General features: G+C 35.9%; 1 protein-coding gene across 16 annotated transcripts in view; it reads left to right on the top strand.

The window, feature by feature from the left end:
* KIF16B (kinesin family member 16B) overlaps window positions 1-25,118 on the top strand; it is a 158,143-nt gene that overhangs the window by 69,400 nt on the left and 63,625 nt on the right. For all 16 annotated transcript variants that reach the window (XR_014581686.1, XR_014581687.1, XM_083829140.1 and 13 more), the window contains 5 exons: window positions 10,734-10,853; window positions 11,429-11,480; window positions 12,714-12,851; window positions 17,437-17,519; window positions 17,714-17,802. Coding sequence is in view for 14 of the 16 variants with exons in the window: in XM_083829140.1 (XP_083685266.1) it covers window positions 10,734-10,853; window positions 11,429-11,480; window positions 12,714-12,851; window positions 17,437-17,519; window positions 17,714-17,802 (482 nt within the window). In the remaining 2 variants the exon portion in view is untranslated. The remainder of the gene's footprint in view (window positions 1-10,733; window positions 10,854-11,428; window positions 11,481-12,713; window positions 12,852-17,436; window positions 17,520-17,713; window positions 17,803-25,118) is intronic.

Here is a 25,118-nt window from a genome sequence, read left to right as displayed (position 1 = left end):
ATAATGTCATGCCTCCTTTCGTGAACATGACTTTCTTTCTTATTACTCTGTAGTAGCTCTGTAGGCCCATGGAGGTTTTTCTGAGAATGCAAGAAAGATGACGGTTGTCTGAGTTAGGATTCAGATCAATCAGTGAAGTGCAAAGGTCACTGGTAGCATCTTGAGGTTTGTGTGGATTGCTTTGAATTTTCTCCGTAAAGATACAGCAGGTTTACATCCTTAAATGAAGTATTATTTTCTGCTAATAGCTGGCAAAGCTGTGCTAGTATACTCTCATGGGCTAAATGGACCCTAAATTTTAAAAGTGTTCTAACCTGAGAAAACTTCAGTCTGCCAAGAATGCCATAGTATACCTTAATCTAGATTAAGAAGATTTCAAGAAATCCCTTTACCATCACCCCAACCCTTTTTTTGATTACTTTTTTCTATTCAATTTTAGTTGACACGACCGAAAATGTGATTGGAACTTTTCCTTTCAGTGAATATTTGGAATTTCTGTCTTGGCTCAGGAATAGGATTTAAACATTATTATTTTGTTCATTAGATCTGATATTTCTTTTGGCCGTCGTGTTAGGGACTGGTGCTGGATTATAGATTTCACCTCTCAGGTAGATTTTATTTATTTAATTTTATAGGACACTTCCATTTGATACAAATAGTACATGTTTCTGGTGAGTATATTTTGAGGATTATGTTATCTTGATTAAGATGACAAGAGTCATCTTCCCTCTTCTCCTTTTTTTGTGTTTATTCTCTTGATTCTCTTTTTTTTAAATGGATGTTTCTGTCATGTTTGAGGTGTATATTATGTGATTCTTTATTGTTACTGATTAAAACGGGTGTCCTTTTATTATGTTTACACTTCAAGCATTTGGTGTTCCCTCATGCTGTTCCTTTAAAAGCAGTTAAATGACTGTATCAGGATATTGTGAAACAGAGTAAGTTGTTCATTTATATTTTGTTATTAAAATTGTGAAATAATGTAGCTTCATTAGCTAATTAATGGGCATAGGCATTTCCTGTGTCTCATCTCTTCTGACATTCAGTAGTTGTACAGTAAATGCTGCAATTTTGAGAATTCAGTTCAATTGACAGTATATTGTATATATATATGTAGACAGTTTTTATTTACATATTTTTATATGTTCTTAAACAGATCTTAGATAAGTATAGAATATGTTATAAAATATATCTTACACTTTTAATGATATGATTTATGTTTGTGTTTATGTAGGGTTTATTTCACTGGAATTTGAATTAGAGAAAGATGTATATAGTTGCTAAGAAAAGTTTAATTCTCCTGAATGGACCAGATTTTCAAAAGAAGAGTATCAACAAACATAGTCATTTTATGATGTGCAACCAATTACTAATGACATTTGTGTCAGCTTAAAGCACCAATATTTTATGCTTTGGGTATACAAAATAAAATTGATAGTTTTAAAAGGGCACTTTATTCTGTCATTTTGTAGCATCCTCAGATGTTTGACTTGAGATCAAACAGAATATATTTTTTTTTGCAATTTCTGACCTTTTAATAGTCCTTTAATTTGCATTAAAAACTTGACGTAAGTGACAACTTGTGTTTGCTGTCACTGACCTAGTAAAAAGTAGCACATTATTTCTGGGGGAAAAAGTAAGGTGATAATACCTTCATCAACTACCAGAAAAGTCATTATAAACTTCGTTCTCAACATGAAGTGAAAGAAGAAAAGTTTGTTAAAATGCTACCTAGTGGAGCTAAACATTTAAAGCTAAACCAGATGTTAAATTCAGAACTGCTACTTTGACCTACATTCATTATGCTGAAGTAAATTGTGGAGGAACTCAAAGCCTTGACTAATATTAACTGGATTGTATTTGCAGGGTTAGTGAGGAAATTTAAGAAATGCTTTACTTCTGAAGATTTCTTTAAAATGGAATACTTCTGCCATATGTCTTTCAAAGTTGGAACAATTTGTTTTTAAAAAAATGCTTTTAATATAATTCTTGCCTTTTCAGATAATATTTAAAACATTGTCTATGATCTTGTGGTAGTTTCTACAGCTAGTTGTTACTACTTTGCCATCTCAGTACACACTGAAGTCTGTCTGTGATCTGGTCCGTCAGTGACCCATGCTAGAAACAGCTGTAGGACTCATTCTCATCTCTGTGCCTGTCAGTAAAGCCACCTGGCTGTGGGACACACAGGAAAATGTTTCCTTATTTAGCTGGTGTGGAGATTAGACCTTAAAAAATGGTTGTAGCGAGGATATGATAGAAGAGGAGAGGGAAGTTGGTAGTGGGAGCTCATTGTTGGCCCTGATCATCTTTAATCTTCTCCTTAGGAGTATTAACTGGTGAAGTTTGTTGATAATAAAGTTGGGAGACATCATTTTTCTAGCAGAACATCTCACAGAGGACAGGATGACTCAGAATTAGAATAATAGAAGGGAGATTGATGGTAGATACTTTGAAGTGCTGAAGCATGGGGACTAATAAGAACTTGAAACTCCATGGAAGGGGGGGAGGACAGCATGAGACTTCAATGTCAAGAGATAGTACAACACCAGCACGAAAGACAAATGAAAGCTTGGAAGAATCAGATGTTTTGTGTAGTGAGTGAAAAATAGAGACACCTGACACAAGCAAACCTGCATATTCATGAGGAACACTGCATGTAAATCTTCCCCCAGACTGGGGGATGAGAGGCTGGAGAGCAGCCCCATGGAAAGCAATCTGGTTAATGGCAAGTTGAACATGAGCCAGCAGCGTGCCCTGGCACCAAAAGGGCCAACCAACCATATGCTGGGGTGCATCAGGTACGGCACCGCTAGCCGCTCGAGCAAAGTGGTTGTCCCGCTCTGCTTTGCCTTGGTAGCCTCACCTCGAGCAAGGTGTGCAGTTTTGGGCACCACAGTATAAGAAGGACACCAAGCTATTAGCCTCCAAAGGAGGGCTACAAAGGTGGTGAAAGGTCTGGAGGGCAAGATGTGTGAGTAGTGGCTGAGGTCCCTGGGTTTGTTCAGCCCAGAGCAGAGCAGGCTGAGGGGAGGCCTCATAGCGGCCTGCAGCTCCCTCACGAGGGGAGCGGAGCGCCTGATTTCTTCTCTCTGGTGACAGGGATGGAGCCCAAGGGAACACCATGCAGCTGTGACAGGGGAGGTTCAGGGTGGGTATTAGGAGAAGGCTCTTCACTAGAGGACTCTGGAACAGACACCCCAGGGCAGTGGTCACAGTACCGAGCCTGCCGGAGTTCAAGAAGCATTTGGACAACGCTCTCAGACATAAGGTGTAATTTTTGGGTGGTCCTTTGTGGAGCCAGGAGTTGGACTTGATGATCCTTGTGGGTCATTTCCAACTCAGGATAGTCTATGATACTATCATCTTAAGGCAAGGAAGATGTGTCCAGATGAGAGATGCAGAGAGTGGATGTGTTAAACACCACAGTATGGCCAGGCTGGTCAGGTGAAAGGAGACGCTAAGTGTTTGGCTTGTTAAAACTGCAGTGAGGAGAGGGGATACAAATGCTGTCAGTAACCATATCAATAAATAAATATACCAGAAGAAAAATAATTATTTCAGCTGAATGTCAATGATGATGCAAAATACGGGAGTATGAACTATTAGTAAGTTCAGATAGAAAACTGTTGAAAACAATTTCAGTTATGCAATGGATGAGAGCCTGAATAGAATCTATCAAACGTTTTATTATGGAATTTGGGAACTGCACTGGTAACATAGGAGGTCACTTTCAGTTCATCCTTCTGAGATAGGAGGAACATTGCTGTCGTTTTAAGCAGAGGTAAAATTCCTGAAACTTTGTTTAAACTACAGAATTAATCAAATACGTTTTCTCGTCATCTGTGGTGAAAACTGGAAATTTCACTTTTTTTTTTAGTGTGATCATGTCTTAATATGGAGTGCAACTTTAGTAGTGTGCCATGTATTCTTTACAGTACATAACAACGTCCCCTGTATACAGTATTATACTGTTATATAATACAGTATAATAATTAGCATGCCGTGCAGTTGAGAATTCAGAGGAGTAGTCCATCTGTTTATGTAGCAATTCTCTTCCAGAAGAATGAAATCCAGAATCATTCAGATAATTTCTGTAAATAGAAGTCTATTTGCAGTGTATTCTTCTTAAATATTGCTATTTGTAATCCACTAAAAACCTTTCCAAGAGCTAGGACTGTATGATTGCACTTATTAGTGGTAATAAGCTTTCAGTGGAAATTGTTAGAATGTTTGTGTTTGGAAGGGAAGAGAAATATGCGTAGATGGACCTGGGCCATGACTTACAGCTGTTTTTATATGAGTGTAGTGATCCTGTTGCATAGTTGAGTTTACAGGACTGGCTTTTGTCAGAGCTCTTATGCAGACTTTGACTTGGTAATAGGTTGGTGTTTTGCAAGCATTTGTTTGCTCACCTGAGAGTGCACAGTGGAAATGCTTGGTGGGTTTTGCTTCAGACATGAGGCTTTAACAATTACATGAGTCATGAGAGTAGCAGGCAAGGTGAAGTCATCAGACATTTTAACGAAGGACAGTTGCTATCTACCAACACCTTATGGAATTAATATATTTACAACAACCTTTTCAAGGCTTCCATCAGAAAATTGCATGTTGGAGGATGGTCTGTCTTATCCAAATAAGTAAAAAATGTTCCCTCGTTGGAAAAAAAACAAAAACGGGGGGGGCAATGGGGGAGTGGAGGCAGATAATGAAAAAGTATGTTTTCACTTTCATTGAAAGGTCTCATATTTTACAGGAGTATTTGATTAACACATCTAAACACATAAATGTACCACTGTATGGAGGATGACATACAAAAAATATAAGCATCACATATCCCAGTGTCAAATCTGGAAAAGTTTTAAATTCTGAAGATAAATTAGACTTCTTTGAGACACATAGATGATGCATACAAGAATATGATAATATTTTGTTGATATGAGTTCCTGATTATTTGATAATTTAGTTAGTGTGTCAAAGCAATACATTAATGTGGAAGATTGCAGAATAATTTAGCATGTGTACTTCAATTGTTTGATGGCAGCTCTAGTAATTTATTCAGCAAAACAGTTCCTGGGTTTATTCTATAAGACTTCCGTGATCTATAATTTAGCTTGTTCAGCTTTATGATACAATGACAACCTTCATCTCTGTGCAGAAAGGATTTACAGGTTAACAAAATTTAACTGAAAATTTCTTTCTGCTAGTAAATTAGAGTGTAGTTTCTTTAGTCATTCGGATGGTGAGTGACTGAACACAGGTTTTTACTATCTAATGCAAATGAATGTTGTGAGTTTTTTCCATTAACAAGACATGCTGTGCCCTTTGGTTATAAAATGTAAAGCTATGAATATAGGTAAAACTTGTATTGTTGCTGCATGTAAGAATTCAGAAAGCTATGTGCTATTAAAAGGGGGAGGAGGATATATATATATAAAAGACAATACATTATCCATAGATGTGTTGAACTACACCTTGAAGAAATTGAGAAGAAAAAGAGGGCTAGGTAAAGAAAGACATCCAACCTGACAAGAACTGTAGGAGTTGCCACAAATTGCAAAGGTAGGGAGAGGGCCAGGGAAGGAGGCATTTCTCTTCATTCAGAAGTGCTGCTGTCATGTTTGCTGCTTCTCTGCAGACATCTCTTGAAAGGTAACTCTCTGAAAGCAGACGAAGCTGCATAATGAATCATTATGTGATTTTTGTATCACAAAATTGAGTTTAAAGTATTAAGATCCTATTCCTTCAGAACACAGGAGAAAAACACTATTGTATGAAACAAAGCAGTAAATGTTAAAATGTTTTCTTATGGTGTTTTTTATGCATAATAGCTGAAGAACTCATTGCTCTAAGGATTTTTTAAAGTCAAAAATCAGTGGGATTCAAAAGAGACTGGATTTTTATTTGTAACACAAATTTCTAAAGTGTATTTACTGGTAATATACTTTAAAACACTGGTAAATCTGGTTTTAAATTAAACTTTAAAACATTCTCATCCTTTTTGCATTAGTTAAAGATTATACTGGATCAGACTAAATGCCCCTGTAGGTGAATTCAGATTTATGCAATGGTGCCCACTATTGGAGCATAAAACAGCATGCAGAATAATAATAATCCTTCTCCAGAAAACTGTCTATGTTTTCTGTGTCTGCAGTTCTTGGAGTTAGGTGTTAGATACCCTTGCACAGTCATCCACATTCCCTCCTTTGCTTTTCTTGCTGTTCGTCCAGTTTTTCTTGTACCTATGTAAATTATTCATGTCAATGGCATCCTTCAGTTTAGCAAGGGGTTGTTTTTCATTTCTGATCTGCTGCTGGATAATTTTATTTTCTACTCCCTAGTAAAGGAAACAGCAAATGAGCATTGCCCAATGGGGACTTCTCCAGCTTGGGTTTTGTATGCTTTTCTCATGGTGCCTGTCCTACAGTTACACCTTGTTTTCTATTTTCTGAAAGGTTATCTCTGGAAATGCAAGCAGTGTAGCCCTCCTACAGCACACATGCATAAACTAGCTTTGACTGGTGTATGTGTGTTTTTTGCTGTAACTCAGGAGTTACTCTGCTTCCTGGATTTATCAAAAACCTCTACTGCAGAACTGGAATTGTAAGTCACCTTATCTTTCACCATTCTGGGATGGAGATTTTATAAATTGCTTACTTCAGTGAGTGAAGTCCTGTTTTTTTCACCCGTCTTGATCATGGGATGACTGGCTGAGGATGTTACATCCATGTTTCTTACTGCCTCTGTTTGAGTAGCCTCTTTAATTCTGTGTATCTGCTGGGTTTTAAAATGCACATTTTCAGGTGCCTTTGAATTCTGAGCAATATGGAATATCTTTTTCTGTAGGTATGAAGCATTTGTTTCCAGTGATTTAAAGGGAATGCAAAATATAGTGAATACACTACTGGAGGAAAACCAATTAAGAATTTCCTTTGTGTACAGTTTACATATATATTTCATAGGGAGCTTAATGTTAGTGCCATGGCACTGAGGATCTTCAGGCAGTTTTGTGAACCCAGGACATAATAGCATATTTTCAATGAAATCAAATGCACCCAAAGTACCTGTTAGTGTAAGAATTTGCTCTAGTATATAGTCTGGTTAAATATTAATGCGAAGACTTTTGTCATTGCACATTTTTACCCATAACTTCTTTAATTTGGTATTATGCATTTTTGCATAATTTAAATATAGACATCTGGACAATTTACTTAGCTAGCATAATGTGTTTTACTGTAAGTCTCTGCACAGTGTACTCTCAGAACTGTGTGCCAGAAGTTAACTGTTGAATATTTAAATGAAAGAACTGAGATTTTGCAATGGAAAGTGTGACACAAATTAAACTTCACCAAGCAGTTCTGTTCATTGAAAGGACACCGTACTAGTTATGTATGCTTTCTAATATGTGCTGGGCCAGTAGCAACTGGAAACAGCAAAGGTTTTGCTTGTTTTACTGTATTGGTAGATTGGCCAAGGAATATTAGAAGTGTCTTTTGGGCTCACTTTCTTGTTTGTAATTCAGTATCCTGTTGGTTAAAATCCAACAGGAATGTGATTCCGTTTTTGTGTGTGCTTGTATGCATATAAATGCACTGAAAGAAATGTTACGTATCCTAATGGTTCTTTGTCGTGGGCAGTTGTATATGGTGAAAATTAACTTACAGGGTCATACAGGTACTTTACACAAACACCATGTTTCTAAAGTGCTGGCATGTATCTTAGCTGTGAGCTTGGAGATGCCTCTAGATCTGGTTAATAGAGCAAATGTAACACAAGGGTGTAGAAGGTATGAGTTTCCCTAATAGCTCTCCTAGCTGCCACCAAAGTGTTACTGAATTTATTCTATCAGGACGTTTCTGGCTGCTGAGTCAGAGCTGAATTCCAAGAGACCATCGTTTACACAAACAATATAAATCCTTTTATCTTTACTGTGACTCGGGAAGTATTTCCTTATGTACTGACTCAGAAATTCAGTCAGAAAATAATTCTACTCTTCACATGAGTCCATTTGGTCTAGAGGCTTCTAAAGAAGAAAACTTTTCTCCGCACAGAGCAGCCATTTATATTCACTGGAGTGCTCCTTTGTGTGTAATACTTGGCTTGCTTTATTTTCCACAGTTTATGAATGCATCTTAAATACAGAGGGAGTACATGTACACTTCTCTTTTCAAGGATAATTCAAGATAAGACGCATGCAGTACATGCGAATTTTTTAAATTGTACCTTGAGGCTTTCATACATTTTCTGAATTAGTACTTTTTTAATGGGGACAGTGACCTTTCCTACTCCTGTCATTTTGGCTTATGGATTCACTGCTTTTTAAAGTTGTGTTACACAAATGAAGGTGAATCAAGTTGCGGATCAAACCTAATCATTTCTCTGCCTTATAATAGCTTACAGACCTTCAATTTATTTCAAAAGAGGTCCTTCCTCCTTTAGATGTGGCCTTCCTATGCCATCAAGGATGAAAGAGGGGCAATTTGGCTACTTCTTTCTGGCCTTTTTCTCATCTTTCTTTCAATGTGAGAGAACGGAGTAATAAATATTGTTGAAAGAGTTTCTATGATTTTGGTTTGGGGCAGAAGTTCACAGTTTGGAGTTTTCGTTTGAATCTAAAATTAAATTTTCAGCCACATGATTAAAGTTTAGCAGTTGTTCCAGGTAACTGATTAAGATTCAGGATTTTTAGTAAATTGTATCTGAAGATAAAACGTAACGGGCAAGAAATATTCAAGAAAAAAAAATTGCACTTAATCCCACTAGTCTGTTGCATTTATTATAATGTTTCCGTCAATAGGATGTATTCTATGTATGAATGGTAGTCATTTACAAAGTAAGGATTTAGAAACTCAATTAATTTGTGTTCTCTAATTTTAGACCTGAATAAATAAGCAACACATCAATTTTAAATCATAATTATACACGCTCTCTTTCTGAATATACTAAAAATGTATTAAATATTTAAAACTGGAGAATGAAGCGTTTTTTTCTTCATTCTTAATTATTTGTGATAGATTTTTCTCACCCAGCGATCATTTCTTTGCCTCCTGGGATGCCTGTTTTTTCCTCAGTCCGGGATGTTAGTAAATGCTTTGTTATGCTGGAAAAAAATGTTCAGCTCTTAATATTTTATCAATTCCATTGGGTGAAAGGTGCCAGCAGTTGTGTGAACAGCCACCCGTATTCACTCTTTTAAGTCATCAGCCTTGTCGTATAGGAACGTTATAAATTATGTATAGCAGTAGATGCCACTCAATAAATATTTAATATGTGATAGGTATTTTGACTGAAATTACTTTTCACTTGAACAATGATTTAAGCTGTATTTTTTGGTTTTATGAGGTGACACTTTTATAATATCAAGGAATAGCTGGATGCGGTTTGAATGTCAGGGAGCTGCAGGGCAACGTTAATCACAGCTTTTTTCCTTTCTTTCTGAATGCTGGAGAACTTCTTAATTCGCCCGTGACCAGGGAGGGATTTCCTGGTTTTCTTTTGGAGTGCTTTTAGTGTGTTGTGTCACCGTCTCATTTTGCCCAGGTGTTTGCAGTCACAAGAAAACTTTTTAGACAGTGTCAATATTGGCGACATTTTATACTGTGCAGGAAAATGAAATATTACATCTGTTTTCTTCAGATTTGTCAGGTTGCTGTACTTAGGAAAATACATACAGCAATCTCTGCTTTTTCGTACAAATACTGTAATGTCTTGGTTGGCTCTGAAGGATGCATGTTGATGACTTGGAAAAGGAGCAGTAGTCGTACTGTTGTCAGAAAATTTGTTTTCTGTATTTGCTGGCACCAGGAAAAAAGTGTATGCCTCATAATACACAGAAGTGACACTTGCTGCTGCTGCCTCTCCTTCCTGAGTTGTCAGTCTTCCTTGGCTCATAATGGTTCAGTTGTTTAGGTAGTAAAACTGATTCACTTCGAAAGGCAGTCTGTGTACATGTTCACAGCCTGTTGCTGTTAGCTTTGAGGTCTAAGAAATCAGTAGGATTTGAGTTCAACTTGCAAAATAAACTTCTTGAACACTAAAACCTTATTTCAAAGGTATAGTTAATTTCTTATTTATTGCATATACTGATGAGTACAAGGTCATGTTTCTTTTGAGTTTTTGAAGCCTTCCTGTTGTACTCCTGTTGAATGATACTTTACCCTACAGGTGATTGCAGAATGTGGCCAAAAGGAATTTTGGAGAATTAAAGTTTTGTTCTGCAAATATTTCCTACATTTATTTACTATTGTCACTGCTTCTATTACATTGCATGATGTTTTGTCTGCTTAGGCTTACTAGGTTTTCAGGTGCCTGGGATTTTTATTGCATAAGGTTCAGTTTATTTAAAGGATTGCTAAAGCGCTTTCAGTTTTCTATTCCTTAGCCATACTGAATTCTGTGTAGTTTCAAATTCTTCTTTCTGTCATGCAAGGTGGTACGTAGCTTGCTTTTAGACAACATTGCTTTGTTATCCTCTTGATTGATCTCCCTTATCTGGTATAATTCAGCTGTTTGTCTGGCTTCTTTCAAGTAACAGCTTCACAGATTTCCTGAATGGCAAGCTTGGAACACTCACTGGAAATATGAAAGTTGCATTTAGAATGTTAGGAAAAAAAATCACCAAAAAATAAGCAGGGTTTATTACAGAGGATAAGTTACTTTAAGTGTGGTTTAGAAAGCGAATGAAGAGTGCTATTTCTTGCATATTTTAATAACTATACTGTTGTCCTTTACAGGAACAAACGTTGGCTTTGAGGAAAGAAGGGATAGGTGTTGTGCTAGATTCTGAACTGCCTCATCTAATTGGCATTGATGATGATCTTCTTAGTACTGGTATCATCTTGTATCACTTGAAGGTAAATATACATCTGTGTTTTCATAGCCTTTATATGCCTTGTGATTTTTCAGTAGACAAATTGTAGTAGTCAAATAGTAGTCAAAATATCGTGCTCATATAAGTGTTCATTACATCTCACCACTATGGAAAGAAAAGCTCTTTACATTTCTCTGCTAGAGTAAGAAAAGCTCTTAGGAGGTTATAATTCACTGAATTACATTATAATAATACCTGTTATTTTACTGTTTAGGTTTATGTAGACCGGTTAACCAGAGATAGGTGCTTAATATGCTTATCTATCTATATTAGTTTTCCATTTTTCTGATTGTGAAGCCTGACTTGAAATCTAGATCTATGTTAAATGCCTCAAAACTACAACGGTGGTGCTATGCAGGACAGTTGAAACTTAAATTTACTAGTAACATTGTATAATAATGACTGAAAGCATTCTTAAAATACAAGGAAGAAGAAATCAGGTAGTATGTTTAAACATGTATTTGGTCCAGAATACTCTGAGAAAGTAGAAAAATAAAACATCTGTGTGTGTGTGAGAGAGGGAAATTTCAGTTGAAAATATGTCTCTCTTTTAATTAGGAAGGCCAGACATATGTTGGCAGAGAAGATGCTGTGACAGAACAGGACATTGGTATGGAATTTTGCATTTCTTTATTTTCTTTCTTCATTTTTTTCCTCTTTCTTCCAACATCCCAATAGGTTAACAGAGCTGTATAATTTTTCTTTTTTTTCCTTGTAGTTAATTGTTTATATGTTCTTGTGTATTTTAATTTTTAGAAAATTTATGAAAACTAAATTACATGGGATTTGCTTCAAAAAGCATGTCTTCTGAAATAGCTTGTTGGCTTCAAATCTATTCATATACTTGTTACTAATTTATTTCTTGCTACTTTTGAAAGAGCCTCCTGTAAAAATACCATCCTTTTTCATACAGCACCTGTCACAATTATTGCACAATCATTCTCTTAACCTTTGTATAAAGACAGTATTGCTATATTGTTATATCTAAAGAAGTCTTTGGACTTTAGATTTTAGAAGAAAATTCTGAAAGTTAATGAAAAGTAAATAGTCTTCTTGTGCTGATTTTTCTTACTTTTTATTAAAGCAACTCAATGCCATTACTGGACTAACCTGTCACATCAGCTACTTAGAGGTAGTTTAATCAAATAAGCTACATCCTTTAGTTCTCAAGTGAGAAACTGAGAGACAAATAACATAGTTTTGTGTATTTCATTTGGTCAAAAGATGCCTGGATTAAAATTTATATATAAATTCCATGAAATTCACATTGCTTTGTAAGATTAAGCAATATGGGTAGAGATAATCGCACATTACTTGAAGAAGAGATGGAAAGTAGCATAACTGATGGATAAGTGCCTGAGCGTAATAGAATATATAACCTTATTTCAGCCTTTCTTATTGTCTACAATTGCATGTTTTATCCTATCTATTCAGACTTAAGTGTAGCTGCTTTAAGGTCTAGAAGCTTTTATGATTTCCCAGTGAAACTAGCCAAAAAAACCTGTCTCTACAAATATGTAAACTTTTCTTCACTGTTTTCCAACAGAACAAAATAAGCATTTACTAATCTGGTGCCAAAACACAGGAGAAAAGAGCATTATGTAAAACAAATCAGAAAAAAAACACTTCTATTTCCACTACAGTAAAACAAGAAATAGGGTCAATGTTTAAGGAATGCAGGAGGTCGTGAATGAACAAACAGAACACGGTCTGGGGGGTGGGGGGTGGGGAAAAAAGAGAAGATGCTTGCGAATATGTTAACAGTCTGTCCTTAATAAATCACTATCAGCATGCAAATTTTATTAGTTGTTAAGAGACTAATTATTTTTTTGTGTGTGTTTAGTTCTTCATGGTCTTGATTTGGAAAGTGAGCATTGCATCTTTGAAAATCTCAATGGTACTGTGAATCTTATACCACTGAATGGAGCGCAGTGTTCTGTGAATGGAATTCAGATTACTGAGGCCACGCACCTAAACCAAGGTATTACCCAGCACAGTATAGTTTTCCATACAGCATCTGTTTATTTCTGGCAACACTACTGAAAAATCTGTGTGTATATGAAGAGATTACTGTTTAATTTTAATTCAGTTTCTTCTTATCTGCATCCCAAAGTTATATGGAGAGCCATAGAGTTTTTGTTCTGTTACAGAACTGCTATGTGGTGAAAAGAGAATTATTTACTAATTTGAGCCACTTCAGAATCTTGAGTATGAACTGATACTTGCTGTCTGATTTCATTCAAAGTTTATACATAAAGTGAACTCCGTGGAAGATAGCTTAGATTGGTGTGATATTAAGAAAAATAATACTGGTCTCTGCATGACTAAAATAACGTCAGAGTTGTTTTTTTTTTCCTTCTCAGGGCTTCAGTGCAGTTCCACTTAACACTCTATTGCCAAATCCTCTTGGGTAGCAGGAGATTTAGTTGGAGTATCTGTTAACTACAGCTGTAGGAAAGTGACAAAAAGAGGGAGGCTAACCCTTACAGATGAAGTTCACAGGATTATAATTTTAATATAAAAGCTTTAAAATCTGGAAATGATTGAAAGCAGCTGGTACAACTGGGAACAAAGGTGTATTTTGTTGGCTTGGAAAGGACGGACTAACAAGTAAGCTGAAGAGTGCTGCAGCAGAGGTTCTGGATATTTTATCTTCCAGGAGCACCCAGCATACTTTCCCATTTAGCTATGAGTTGAAGTCATGTTGAGAAGTGAGGTTGTAACACAGCTCAGCTGCTTAGAAGCAATGCCACTTTAACGTTCCTGGACAAAAGCTTTCAGGATAAGCTCATTCTAACAAATGAGGAACACAGTGGACAAAGTAGTGCTGAACAAGGAGTCTTGCACCTTTTCAAACTCAAGTGCTGCAAGATTTTGCTTTCAGAAAATAGGTTTGTTATGGCCAGGGGATGTTGATTCTGTGAAGTGTATATTCATGTGAAATAAGAGACATTCAGTTGTTTCTGTTACAGATACGGAACAAAAAAAAGAAAGCCCAACTCCTTTGTCCTGAATCTGAGTAACTCCTATTGATAAATTGTTAGGACATTGGCATTAATGGCAAGAAACACTGTTAACACGAATTGTGCTTGCAGTGGCTCATCTTTATTTTAGCCTACTGCATTTCCAAGGCATTATAGGTTTGATTGGCCTCAGACGAAGGCAGAAGTTTGGGTCCTGTTTCCTTCTTTCAGGCATATGCAGCAACTTGATTTTTGTACTGTGAAGAGTAGAAGCATGTTTTTTTTTTTTTTTATTATTATTCTGAATTTCTGTCTAAAGAAATTTGCAACTCAGAAAAAGGGGGGCAGGGAAAAGGGTTGCTTTGAATTACTAAATTTTGAAAAACAGCTGCACAAGCGGATCTGTAGACTGTGTAACCAGATTGAGTCTGAAAGAAGGATGGCAGCTTTGACATCAGGTGGGCAAAGCTGATGAAATAACTGGTTTAACAACTCGTGCACAATACATCTCTCCTAGCTGTGTTAGCATTTAGTCTCACAGCATGAAATGCCAGCCTCTTTAAATATCTGCTTTAGGTATTGCTGATTATCTACTGATATATTTAAATGCTTCCGTTTGTGACAGTCTAAAAAATTCAGCACACTTTCAAATGAACAGTTATTAATAATAGTTGATAAAAAAAAAAAAAAGAGGCATGGTAATTAATTACCACTTCCTTCTTCAGATTACTTCCACTGTTTGTGAATTCTGGCTAATGTGGCCTCTTGAGTAATGCAACTTGCTATGATATTTTGTTTTTCTAAAGAACATCTGATAGGATTTGTAAAAGTAATTGAACAAATACTCACTGGAGTTTGTTCTTTACCTTAAATTTATCCTCAGTTTAAAATGAATTTTCCATTTTGAGGCCAAACTGCTAACCTGTCTGTAGTTATTGTCATTTCTCCGTGCTTGTTTTTTTACAGTTTGTTAATACAAGTAACTTTTAGAATCAGAAAATAAACTTTTAAAAGTTAGGAAGATCTTAATTATGGATACCTTTGTTTGCACAGTTCCAAAATACTGGTGTGTGTAGATGAGAAGTGCTTGATGGTATTTGAACATACATTCTTCATACTTGTTTCCTATTCTCTGGTCACTTTTGTGTTGGAGTCAACCAATTAAATTACCAGATCAGAGTTCCATAAATGATAAAGACTGTTTTTGAATGGTGCTTGTTGTTCTTAGTACTGTCGGTGTATTTGAGAAACCTTTTTTTCTTTGCTATTTAACATTCCAGGAGAAAAAGAATTGTTGCTTAGAGTAAACAAATGAAAAGCAAACCCCATAGCAAAGCCAGTTATGTTTCCATGACGACATTTATGCTGCACACTTGCATTTTGATGGGGAACTGCATTGTACGATAACGGACAATCTAACCTGATGCTTAGGAAATATTTGACAGTATGCTTTTGATCCAAAGTTTTTTTCCTTGATAGGTTTTCATGTTGCTGCATATCTAAGTTCTGTCAAGTGGGAGTTAAGATTGTAGTTTTTCCTTATTAATATAATAATAATTAAAATACTATATCAGCAAACAGATAGAGGTTCCATAATGCAAGAAGTGGCAGCATGAAGTAATAATGCCTATGACATTCTGGGATAAAAAAGAAGAATGTAATGGCAGAAGCAGAGGAATTGTAGTTCCCCTTCAAATCTGTGCGTTGACCATAATGGTGTACTAAAATGGGCAACCTGGCCTACGGGAAGATGTCTCTGTCTGTGGCAGGGGGTTAGGAACTAGATGATCTTTAGGGTCCCTTCCAACCCAAACCATTCTGTGATTTGAAGTACTTCACAAGTGTATCATGTGACGTGCACATACCCCTTTTCCTTCTTCCTGTTCCGACTTATGCTAGGCTCATCATCGTATGATTTGGAGAAGTACTTAAAGAGAAACCTAGTTGTAATTCATATGATCCTCCATCTGATTTTGAATGTCATGTGCTGCTGTTAAGCCTCTTCTACCTGTTTTCTTTTAGATATGTGAAGTTAGGAACAAGTATCTTTAGCTGAATTCATTCTGAAATTTTTAATAATTTACTTAACTAACTTCTACCTAGCAATATGGCCAAAAATGTTTACAGTTATTTGTGTCTTCATTTGAAAGTAACTGAAGGAATTTCACTGGAATCCTCAATGTCTCCTCTGCTAAAGTAGTGAAAACGTCCTTCCAGGCAGCTAGCAAGAGTGGAACAGAGAGATGTTTGGCATGACTGTGAGCGTGTGAAGACTTAGCCCTTTCACTACAGCAGTCATGACTAGCAGGGACCCCTTTTAATATGCTTACATTTAAAAAAAATTAATTATATATATATATATATGTATATATACCCAGCGCAGTTCTTCAAGAGAGGGTCAATCAGCTTCTGTCATAAATTACAGAAGTGGTATCAAAATGACTTTGCAATGCAAAGCTACATACAGATCTATGGAAGGTAATTCTTCTTAATGTTAGTCTGAGCTGGACTGTTCTTATGGTCCAAAATTGAGGTGGTGTGTATACAGCAAGAAGTGATATTGTGACTATAGTGCCTCTTATCATTGAAATGCCAAGACTGAATGACCTTATTTAGGTTGGTGTTCCTAATTAAGCTAATTTTAAGAGAGGCACTGCTTATTCAGTACAGCATTTCATTCTCAGACGATAACAATTTGTTTGTAGTAAGCAGTTGTAAGTGCAGTTTTTTTCAGGTTTTAAGTGTAATCGAATCTATTCTCTTTTAAAAGTGCCTCACACCATTCGACAGATAAATGCTTGATTTTTGTGGTGGTTAGTTTGGAAGACTTCAATGTTATGACAGTAGTGAGACATCACTGACAATGTGCTTTTTAGTGGGAAAGTGTTAATCTTGGTGCTAGTGTCTTTAAAATATTATAAGAATTGCCCAGAATCACATTATATATGACCTGTACCGTAGCTGATTAAATACGATAATAGATGTGCATTGAACAACATGAATTATTCAAGATTCTTTCCTCAGAAAATAACTATTGGGTATAAAAGACTAATAAGCCTGTTTTGATTGATGACAAACTTCAGTGTTGTTCTACATAAAAAAGAAAAAGGTAAGCGAGAGTACAAATTATGAAAAAGTGTAGCTTTCAGTTTAGGTTGATTCAATCTTGACTTCGATCAGAAGTGGATGAATAATGATTAGTTCGTTCTTAGTCACATTTATGGACGTTCCCATGGTGTTTGGTACCTGCTGGTAGCCTCCAAAGTAACACTGTTGAAACGTATAGGTCAAACTGGGGCAGCTGCTATGACTGCTTCCTCTACTTATTCTTTAAACTAAACTGCATGAACATGATTGACCTTTGTGTGCATGAACATATTTTTTTTTTTTTTAGGTAGGAAGAAGGAGGAATAAAATATATTTTCTTTTATTTTTATTTATTTTTTATTTTATTTTTTATTATTTATTTTTATTTATTTTTTTATTTATTTTTATTTATTTATTTTATTTTTTTATGTGCTTACATATTGGATGACAGAAAAATTATTTGGCATTTCCTGATATAGTCTGTTGTCAGTAAATGGTGTGTGTTTTTCTCATCAGGTGCTGTTATATTACTTGGAAGAACCAATATGTTTCGCTTTAACCACCCCAAAGAAGCTGCTAAACTAAGGGAAAAAAGAAAGGTGAGATAAAATAAGTATTTGAGTGAATTTCAACCTCTTCACAACTTTACTGCTAATATAGACATACCTTGAACATTGTAGATTTGCTTTAGTTTTGCTTCACATATAATACTTCATATTTCATGAAGTGAAACAAAAAAAGTTTGCAAGCACAGCAGTGTTTGTCTAATATATATTTTATGGTCTGTTGTTAGAGTGGACTGCTGTCTTCCTTCAGCTTGTCTATGACAGATCTTTCAAAATCTTGTGAGAACCTATCAGCTGTTATGCTTTATAATCCAGGGTGAGTATATTAAAAAATGTTCTTGTTACAATTGCACCTGTTCTTCATTTTAATGGTTTGAATATTCCAAATGGCAGTAAGGGAAAATATTTTGTTCTCATGTTAATAGTATATGCGTACTAAATAATGAGCTTCTGAATGAGGTGAGAACTTCTAAAAAAAATGTTATTTGAACTAAAAATTCAACTTCATGCTAGAAAATGGGAATTCAAGTTCATGCTAGAAAATGGGGTAAAAAGACACTGAGAAGCTTTCTATCCAGCTTAAAAATTTCCTTTACCTGGGGTCTCACTATTGAAATACAAGAACCGTAACTGCACCAGCAAACAGCCCCACTGACAGATCTGACATGCAAGTTTTCTGGGAGAAAAGATCTGGTATTCTAACGAAGGCAGTTCAGCACAGTAATGACATTGCAAATTTGCATTTATGCTTTCTTCAGAATTACAAGTTAACTATTTTTCATAAGAAAAATGAATTGTAAACTGAAAATTAATTAATTAGTATAAAACCAATGCAGGCATAAGAAGTCTGGAAAATTCATGTCTTATGTTCTTGCTTATGTACCTCCTAGTAGGTGGCCAAGTTAGGATATGGAAAACCATTTTATTATATGGTTACAAGGAAATAGAGTACTTATTGTAGAGAATCTGCTTTAATATCTTTACCAGTGTTGTTTAAGTGACTTATAGAGAATTGATGGTGTTTTTGTTCTGTTTTTTTTTTTTTTTTTTTTCAGTAGCTAGTGCCTGTGTTTTTAATTGAGAGTGAGATGGGATGCTTAAATCACCTATGTGCTTTTGAAAAATTGGCCATAAATTGAATTACAAGCTTGGATAGTACAGCTCTATTCCTGAGTTTTACTGGGGGGTTGTTCTTTATCTGTTAGAATTTAGGAAGATCAGATGGGTAATAATAACTTCAAGTTAAGCAAAGTCTTAAATACTGTGAGTATATCTAATACCGTTGCTTCAAATTCTGTCTTTATTGCTCTTTTGCCACTAAACTACCTGCTGAGAACTTGAAACAGTGAGATAGTTGTTCATAAATAACATACTTTTTTCAGACAGAGAAGAAAGACAAGGTCAAAAAAAAAAAACCAAAAAACTGTGCATGTATATATGTATATTTTTCTTCCTGTTTCTTTAGCCTTTTCAAATAGTTATTGAACTTGTAGTGACAACTGCTAGAATTACATCTTCTGAGGGCCAGGGAAAGTTCTATGAAAGTTCCTGGCTGTTCTTTGTTACCTCTAGTTATTGATCTGCCTTGGCCTACAGTGGGTTTTTCCAGTCTAATGGCATGACTCTGTTTAAAATACTATTATGAATAATTGTATCATACTGCACAGTGCTGGCCTTGACTTTGCAGTCAGTGTAAACCAGGACAGATTGTTTCAGCATTGCCTCATGTTTACTCTTTCAGATTTACAGCAAAATATAATGGCATGGGCATGGCCCAGTTGAAGGTAGGCTTAACAATGATTTCCCTGCCCAAGGAGTTCATACTGTCTTCAGATAATGCTAAATCACGTCTTGTAGAAGGGAATTTTCCTGTGATTTGTGATTTCAGCAAGAACAACAACAATAAACAATAAATAGAAGAGTTACTTGATCTAGGATGGAGTAGTTTGCTGCAAATTCTTTTTTTTCCCCAACCTTTTGTGCAATATAGCTTCTTTTTTCATTGTCAGTTCTTCAAATATCTTGCCTTGCTTTCCTGGAACTCAATTAGTATGACTAATATAATTAAATTATCAATGTATTCAGCAATTTTTAAAAACTCTACCCATCCAGCACTTCTTCTAACTTGTATTTTGCTTTTTTGGGTGTGGTGAGAGCTGTTCATGTTGAAATTGTGGCTCAAGTTAGGTGAAATACCTTCATATGCCTGAACACTTTCATGCCTGTGTGCTATTAGTCTGTAAACTATGAGCAGAGGGCTAATTATTAATATTGTCCTGCTCTTCTGCATCCAATTAATCTTTGTGGATTGTCTTGCAGGAATGGATATTTTGTCTTGCTTAATTTCTAAGCACAAGCAAGCATTATACTTAAGTCTCACCTTACAGGAGAAATGCATGACTGTTACTTGTGTGTGAGCAATAGAACCTATCTGTTCCAGTTGTTGTTACATACATTTGTTTTTTGAAGTGAGGAAGCTCATAGTTGCATATTCAGAATTTAAACTCTTATCCCTGTCTTTAGAGGCTTTAACAAAGTTTAAAACAATATATGCCATACCTAATAATATACATTGCCCACGCAGTGCAGAGGCGGTTCTCATTCTAATAGATCAGTGATTTAAAAAAAAAAAAAAAAAAAAACCCACACTCAAATATGACTGGTTTTACTGTTTTTATGACTTCTGCAATGACAAAGTATGTTCTGAAGTTTGTACTGCTGTTTAACTGACCATTGGTCTTGTAAATCAGTAGAAGAAAGCATATTCCATAATTGATGCATCATTGTGGACAGCAATTTGGCAATAGCAGCTTTTCAGCTTAGGCTGTGGTTCCATGATAATTTTAAGTTTGTTTATGTTGATGCTAAAATTGTTTGCTTTCCATATCATCCACTGTGACAGTAGTGTTTTGTTTTTTTTTTTCCCTGTGATGTTGTGAGCTTGTCCAAAGAGGTGTAATTCTGCAGAATATGTCACTTCAAGGGAAACAGGTGGCTGGGGTAATTGCAAGTTAAAGAAAACACGTTTTGAATAAAGCATTTCCCAAGCATTTAGGACTCAGTCATATTCAAAGCCAATGGCACCATACCCATAAAGCGTTAGCTTGCAATATAGGGTGTGGACTCCTTCCTTTATTCTGAACCTTTATTACAATGGGCTGGGCTGTAGTATGAGTTCCTCGTAATGTAATGGCATACTGCTCACCTTCTGTGCAGAGCTAGATTCAGTAGCAGGCCAATTTTTTTTTTTGGTGGGGCTTCTGTAGATGACCAGCATTCTGCCTGCTGTTAATTTGGTAATTCAAGCTCTTCTTTTCTTCCAGTACTGATAACCTAAAGGCTGGTAGCTAAATTTGCAATTTCTGTAGGTTGCAATAAACCTCTTGTAAAGTCTAGTATCTTTACCAATCAATGCCAGAAGAGCCTGTGGGTTATTCCTTTCAGTTGTGATAACAACAGATAGCAGATAAATGACAATTGCTCCGTGTGCGTGGCTTTAAGGTCTACATAGGTAGCTGGCTGAATTTTCTTAATTTCTGGGTATGTCATTAAAGGCTGTCCAATTTGAAGCTGTATGTGATCTAGACCTATTTCAGAGTCTGACAGAAAGTAATAGTACCTGATTTAAAGTACGGTGTACTTATAAATAAATAAATAAATAGAACTTAAAAGAAACTTGTAATGATTTGTAATAACTCTTAAAGCACTTGGTTTTTCTACTAGTTTTTCTACTAGTTTTTGTACTCTGCTTTCAGAGCACGTTAATGCTTGTTATTCTAAAATGAAGAAAATGGGACAGTAGGGAGAGTTTACACGCTTTTGAAAAAGATTCAGCTTTTAAACAGCAAAAATACTATTACTTCAAGTTTTGCCTTTGTTTTGCAGTTTGAACTACCACTAAAAACACTTAATTTATTCTTTGGGGAGGAAAAAAAAAAAGCACCAAAACCCACTTATCCCTGTCATGCAGGGTGAAATTTAGGTGCATTACCTCTGGCGTGCATTCCACGAAAGCTTTCCCCAGATTGCCCCATGCTGGTACCCGAAAGGTGCATCCTAAATATTAAAGCTCTGCTGCTGCCTGTGCCCAGAACTGCTGCCGTCTTGGGGAGCCAAGCTGGTGACGCCTCTGCTATACCTGCCCCGGGTTTTCCTCCGTTGAAAGCGAGGGTCTCCATTGCTGAGCTTGGAGTCATTCTCCTTCGTGGCACCAGAAGTCTTTCAGATCCTTCTACACAATAGCACAACTCCAAGGAGCGGATTGTCCATCTGTGTCCCTCCCTCCCTCCTATGCAGGGTAGGTGACGGGTGTTTTACCTTGCTTCACTGTCCCTAGTATTTTTAGGTCTTGAGTATTTTGTCTTATATTGTAGAAAATTCCTTCCTAATCTGGTGTTTTTCTGGCAAGGAGATGAATGTGTTTATACTGTTTAGGTTAAGTGTTGTCCAAATTAGCAGTTGATTTTTAAACCTATATTTTCTCAGTCCCACTACTTTTAGTGGTTGTCACTGAGACATTATGCATAACAAGATCTCTACTGTATCTTAGACAGTGTGTCTGGTAATGACAGCTAAATGCTGCTTGAGTAGAGGAGTTTGCTGCACTTTGTGTTTCTTTCTATATGGTTCTGTTCTCTAACTTCATTTGTTTTTCTTTAAAGGAGATATCACGCAGGTCTTGCTTATTTTATTTCTTTCCCATGTGAAAATCAGTGATATCTTTAATTTTATTTTTTTTCAGATGGGTGGTCTGTGTGTGCAGCTTTTGCTGTATTTTTTTGTTTGTTTGTTTGTTTGGCTGTAGATTTTCCATATGTGGAGATAGTTGCATAAAACTTTGGCTTGCTGTGCAAAATCCTTTGTTCTGTTCATTCCTAGTCTTTGTCTTTAATCCAGTGTCATGCAACGCTGCTTCAGGTAATAAGCTTTGGATAAAACAGTTCTGCTTGTAGATCTGTGTTGAAGATTTCATTTGTGGACCTTCTGTAAGGTATATTACACTGTAACTCTAAAACCACTCATGAGAAACCTTGATCTTGTCTTGTCTTCAGCATGTTGGGTTTTTTAATTAATCTCATAAATTGGGCTACTGAACAGCATTGTACCATCTTTGTAGTCCTGATAGTACTCAGTCTTTCCTAATAGATGTAGTACCGGATCACACTTTTGTGCTGTGTAAATTAAGCTATTGTGGTATTGTACTAGTAGAACTGACTTCCTTTTCTCTGCAGCTTATCTACACTGTCCTTATCACTAGATACTCCACATTTTCCAGGAAAATGGTGACTATTTAATTCTACACTGATCAGATTAAGTTCTTTTGTGGTAGATCTACAAAAGAAGAAAGAGTAGATTCTAGTCCTTAATATCTGTATTTTTTTTTTTAATTTCAAGCTAATATTTTTTTTTCTATTCACAATAGCGCTCACATTAATAAAGGGAGTAGAGTTTATGAGAAAAAATATTTTTATTAAGGATATCCTAATCCAAAAAACATCAGTCTTGCATCTGTGCTTTGTAAAACTGGCAGTGATTTGTTACAGCCAATGATGTTATTGGGGATGCTGAGATTTTTTTTTTTACTAGCTTCTTAAAGAAAGAAGGCTTCTGCAATCATTGACTGCTTGTTCTGCCTCTTAGTTCCTCTCCTGTCCTGAAACACCTTTGAACCCATAACCAGTTTGAAGCAAATATTACAGAGGTAGTTGTCTCAAAAGTAATGGATTCCTGAACGTGTTGATAAAATGGGCAGCCAGATGTGGAAAACATGCATCATTATTACCCCTGCAATAATAAAGTCTGCAGTGTGAGCACGGTTGGTAGAGAACAGAGACACTGAATATCTGTGTGGGAGGAGAGCCTTCAGTGGAGCTCAGACCATCTTAGGCATCACCGAACCTAAATAAGCAGCAATACACAAGGCTGCGTTAGGCCGTCTGTTCACAGGACTATTTTTCACTTGTCTAAAATTCATTAAATATAAATTTTTAGAGCAGCTAGATGTAGTGTTTGGAAGCTGCTGTTTGGGATGTTGATGGTGATCTGTATTTGCTTTGGGAAATAGCCAGTTACACTGAAGAAGAAACTGTTTCTGTGTAGCTCATTCCTGTCTTTTCTGAACAACCCTTTGAGCAGCTCTAGTTTCATTTCAGTGTAAGATAAAACTTGTTGCCTTCACATGACTGGCGAAGGTGGTAGAGATGCTTAATCAAAGAGAAAACCAGGGAGTTTTCACTGCTCACGTGTTTTTTTATCAGTGATTGCTATGATGGCTCACTTTCCTTGTATAAGATCTCTATCAAAAGCCAGTTACCATTTTTATGTAGATATAAAATATGTTTGCCAAATTATGTGTTTTATAGAAGTGTCACAATATCAAAAGATTTTGCTCTGGGTTTTTGAATTATGTCAGCAGATCTGCAATGTTTTACTTCACTGTGGCTTAACTAAGCATGGGAATACTTGTAAATCGTCTCTGCCAACTCTCTTAGCATAGATGGTTTACTTCTGACAGTGCTTAATGGGAATCTGCATTTCCAGACTCCAAATCCCTTGGCTCTATATTATTTTGGACTGAAATAACGATGAATATAGTGACAGCCAAGCCCTAGCTAAGAAGTGAGAGCTAGCAGCTATGAATTCCAGAGGCAGACTAGCTACAATGAGGGATTATCAGGTATAGCTTAAAAAAGAAGAAAGCTTAGTAACCATTGAACAAGGCTTTTGCTTTCTGAAGGTCTCTTAAGATTGCTTTTGTACTTGCTCTTGCATAACTTTGTGAATCTTGCACTACTACTACAGAAATTGATGAAATATACTTAAGTTATCTCTCCTTGTGCTGTGGCATTGAGATAGCGCCTACAAGTGCCCATCTTAGACATGATCTTAATGTAAATGTAAAGGGGTCTTGGTGAGAAATTTATATGAAGGCTCTGAATATCTGGAGTTGTGTATAACAATCTAAAATGGGGAAAAATGGAATTTTTTAAATTAGTGTTTCTCCATTATTCCAGCGGTTAGAAAGATGCTTCTTAAACACTTTGGAGTCAAAGTTTACTTGAATTGTTTTATAAACATTACATTAGTGTTGTATTTTCCACATGTTTCCAAGGATAACTCCTTTCAGACAGTTGTATGATTTTAGAAAGAGATATTAAAATATACCTTACATTTAAAACACATGCCTACGTAATTGAAGTCATGATATCTTAAAGTGCAGTTCCTCAAATAATTGAAGTTAGCTTGTGGTGCAGTCTTGCATTTTTTTTCAGCATTTCTCTCACCTGTGAACTTCTTAAGATGTAGCAGCTCTGAAATAACTGAATATTTGTGTATTTGGTTGAGTACTTCAGCTCATATATAGGTTCTTTATGCTTAAAAAAAGCACAGAGACTATTTCCTTTGGAAGATTGCCTTAAAGAATACAAATCTTTCAAAGGAAATTAAAATAAGAGACTTCTGTACAACTGTAATAAGAGCTGATATTAAAAAGACAGAAAATACTCTCTTGTAATTATTCACAACCTTATCAAGCTAAACATATTAAAATCTCAAAATATTTTAGATAAATGGGCTTGTATTGTGTTCTGTCCATGAATGTTTCACTTCACAGGGGTATGAATTCTTTTCAGC

The sequence above is a fragment of the Anser anser genome, assembly GCF_964211835.1.
Source record: "Anser anser genome assembly, chromosome: 3".
Taxonomy (NCBI): domain Eukaryota; kingdom Metazoa; phylum Chordata; class Aves; order Anseriformes; family Anatidae; genus Anser; species Anser anser.
This window is presented reverse-complemented; position numbering and strand designations above follow the sequence as displayed.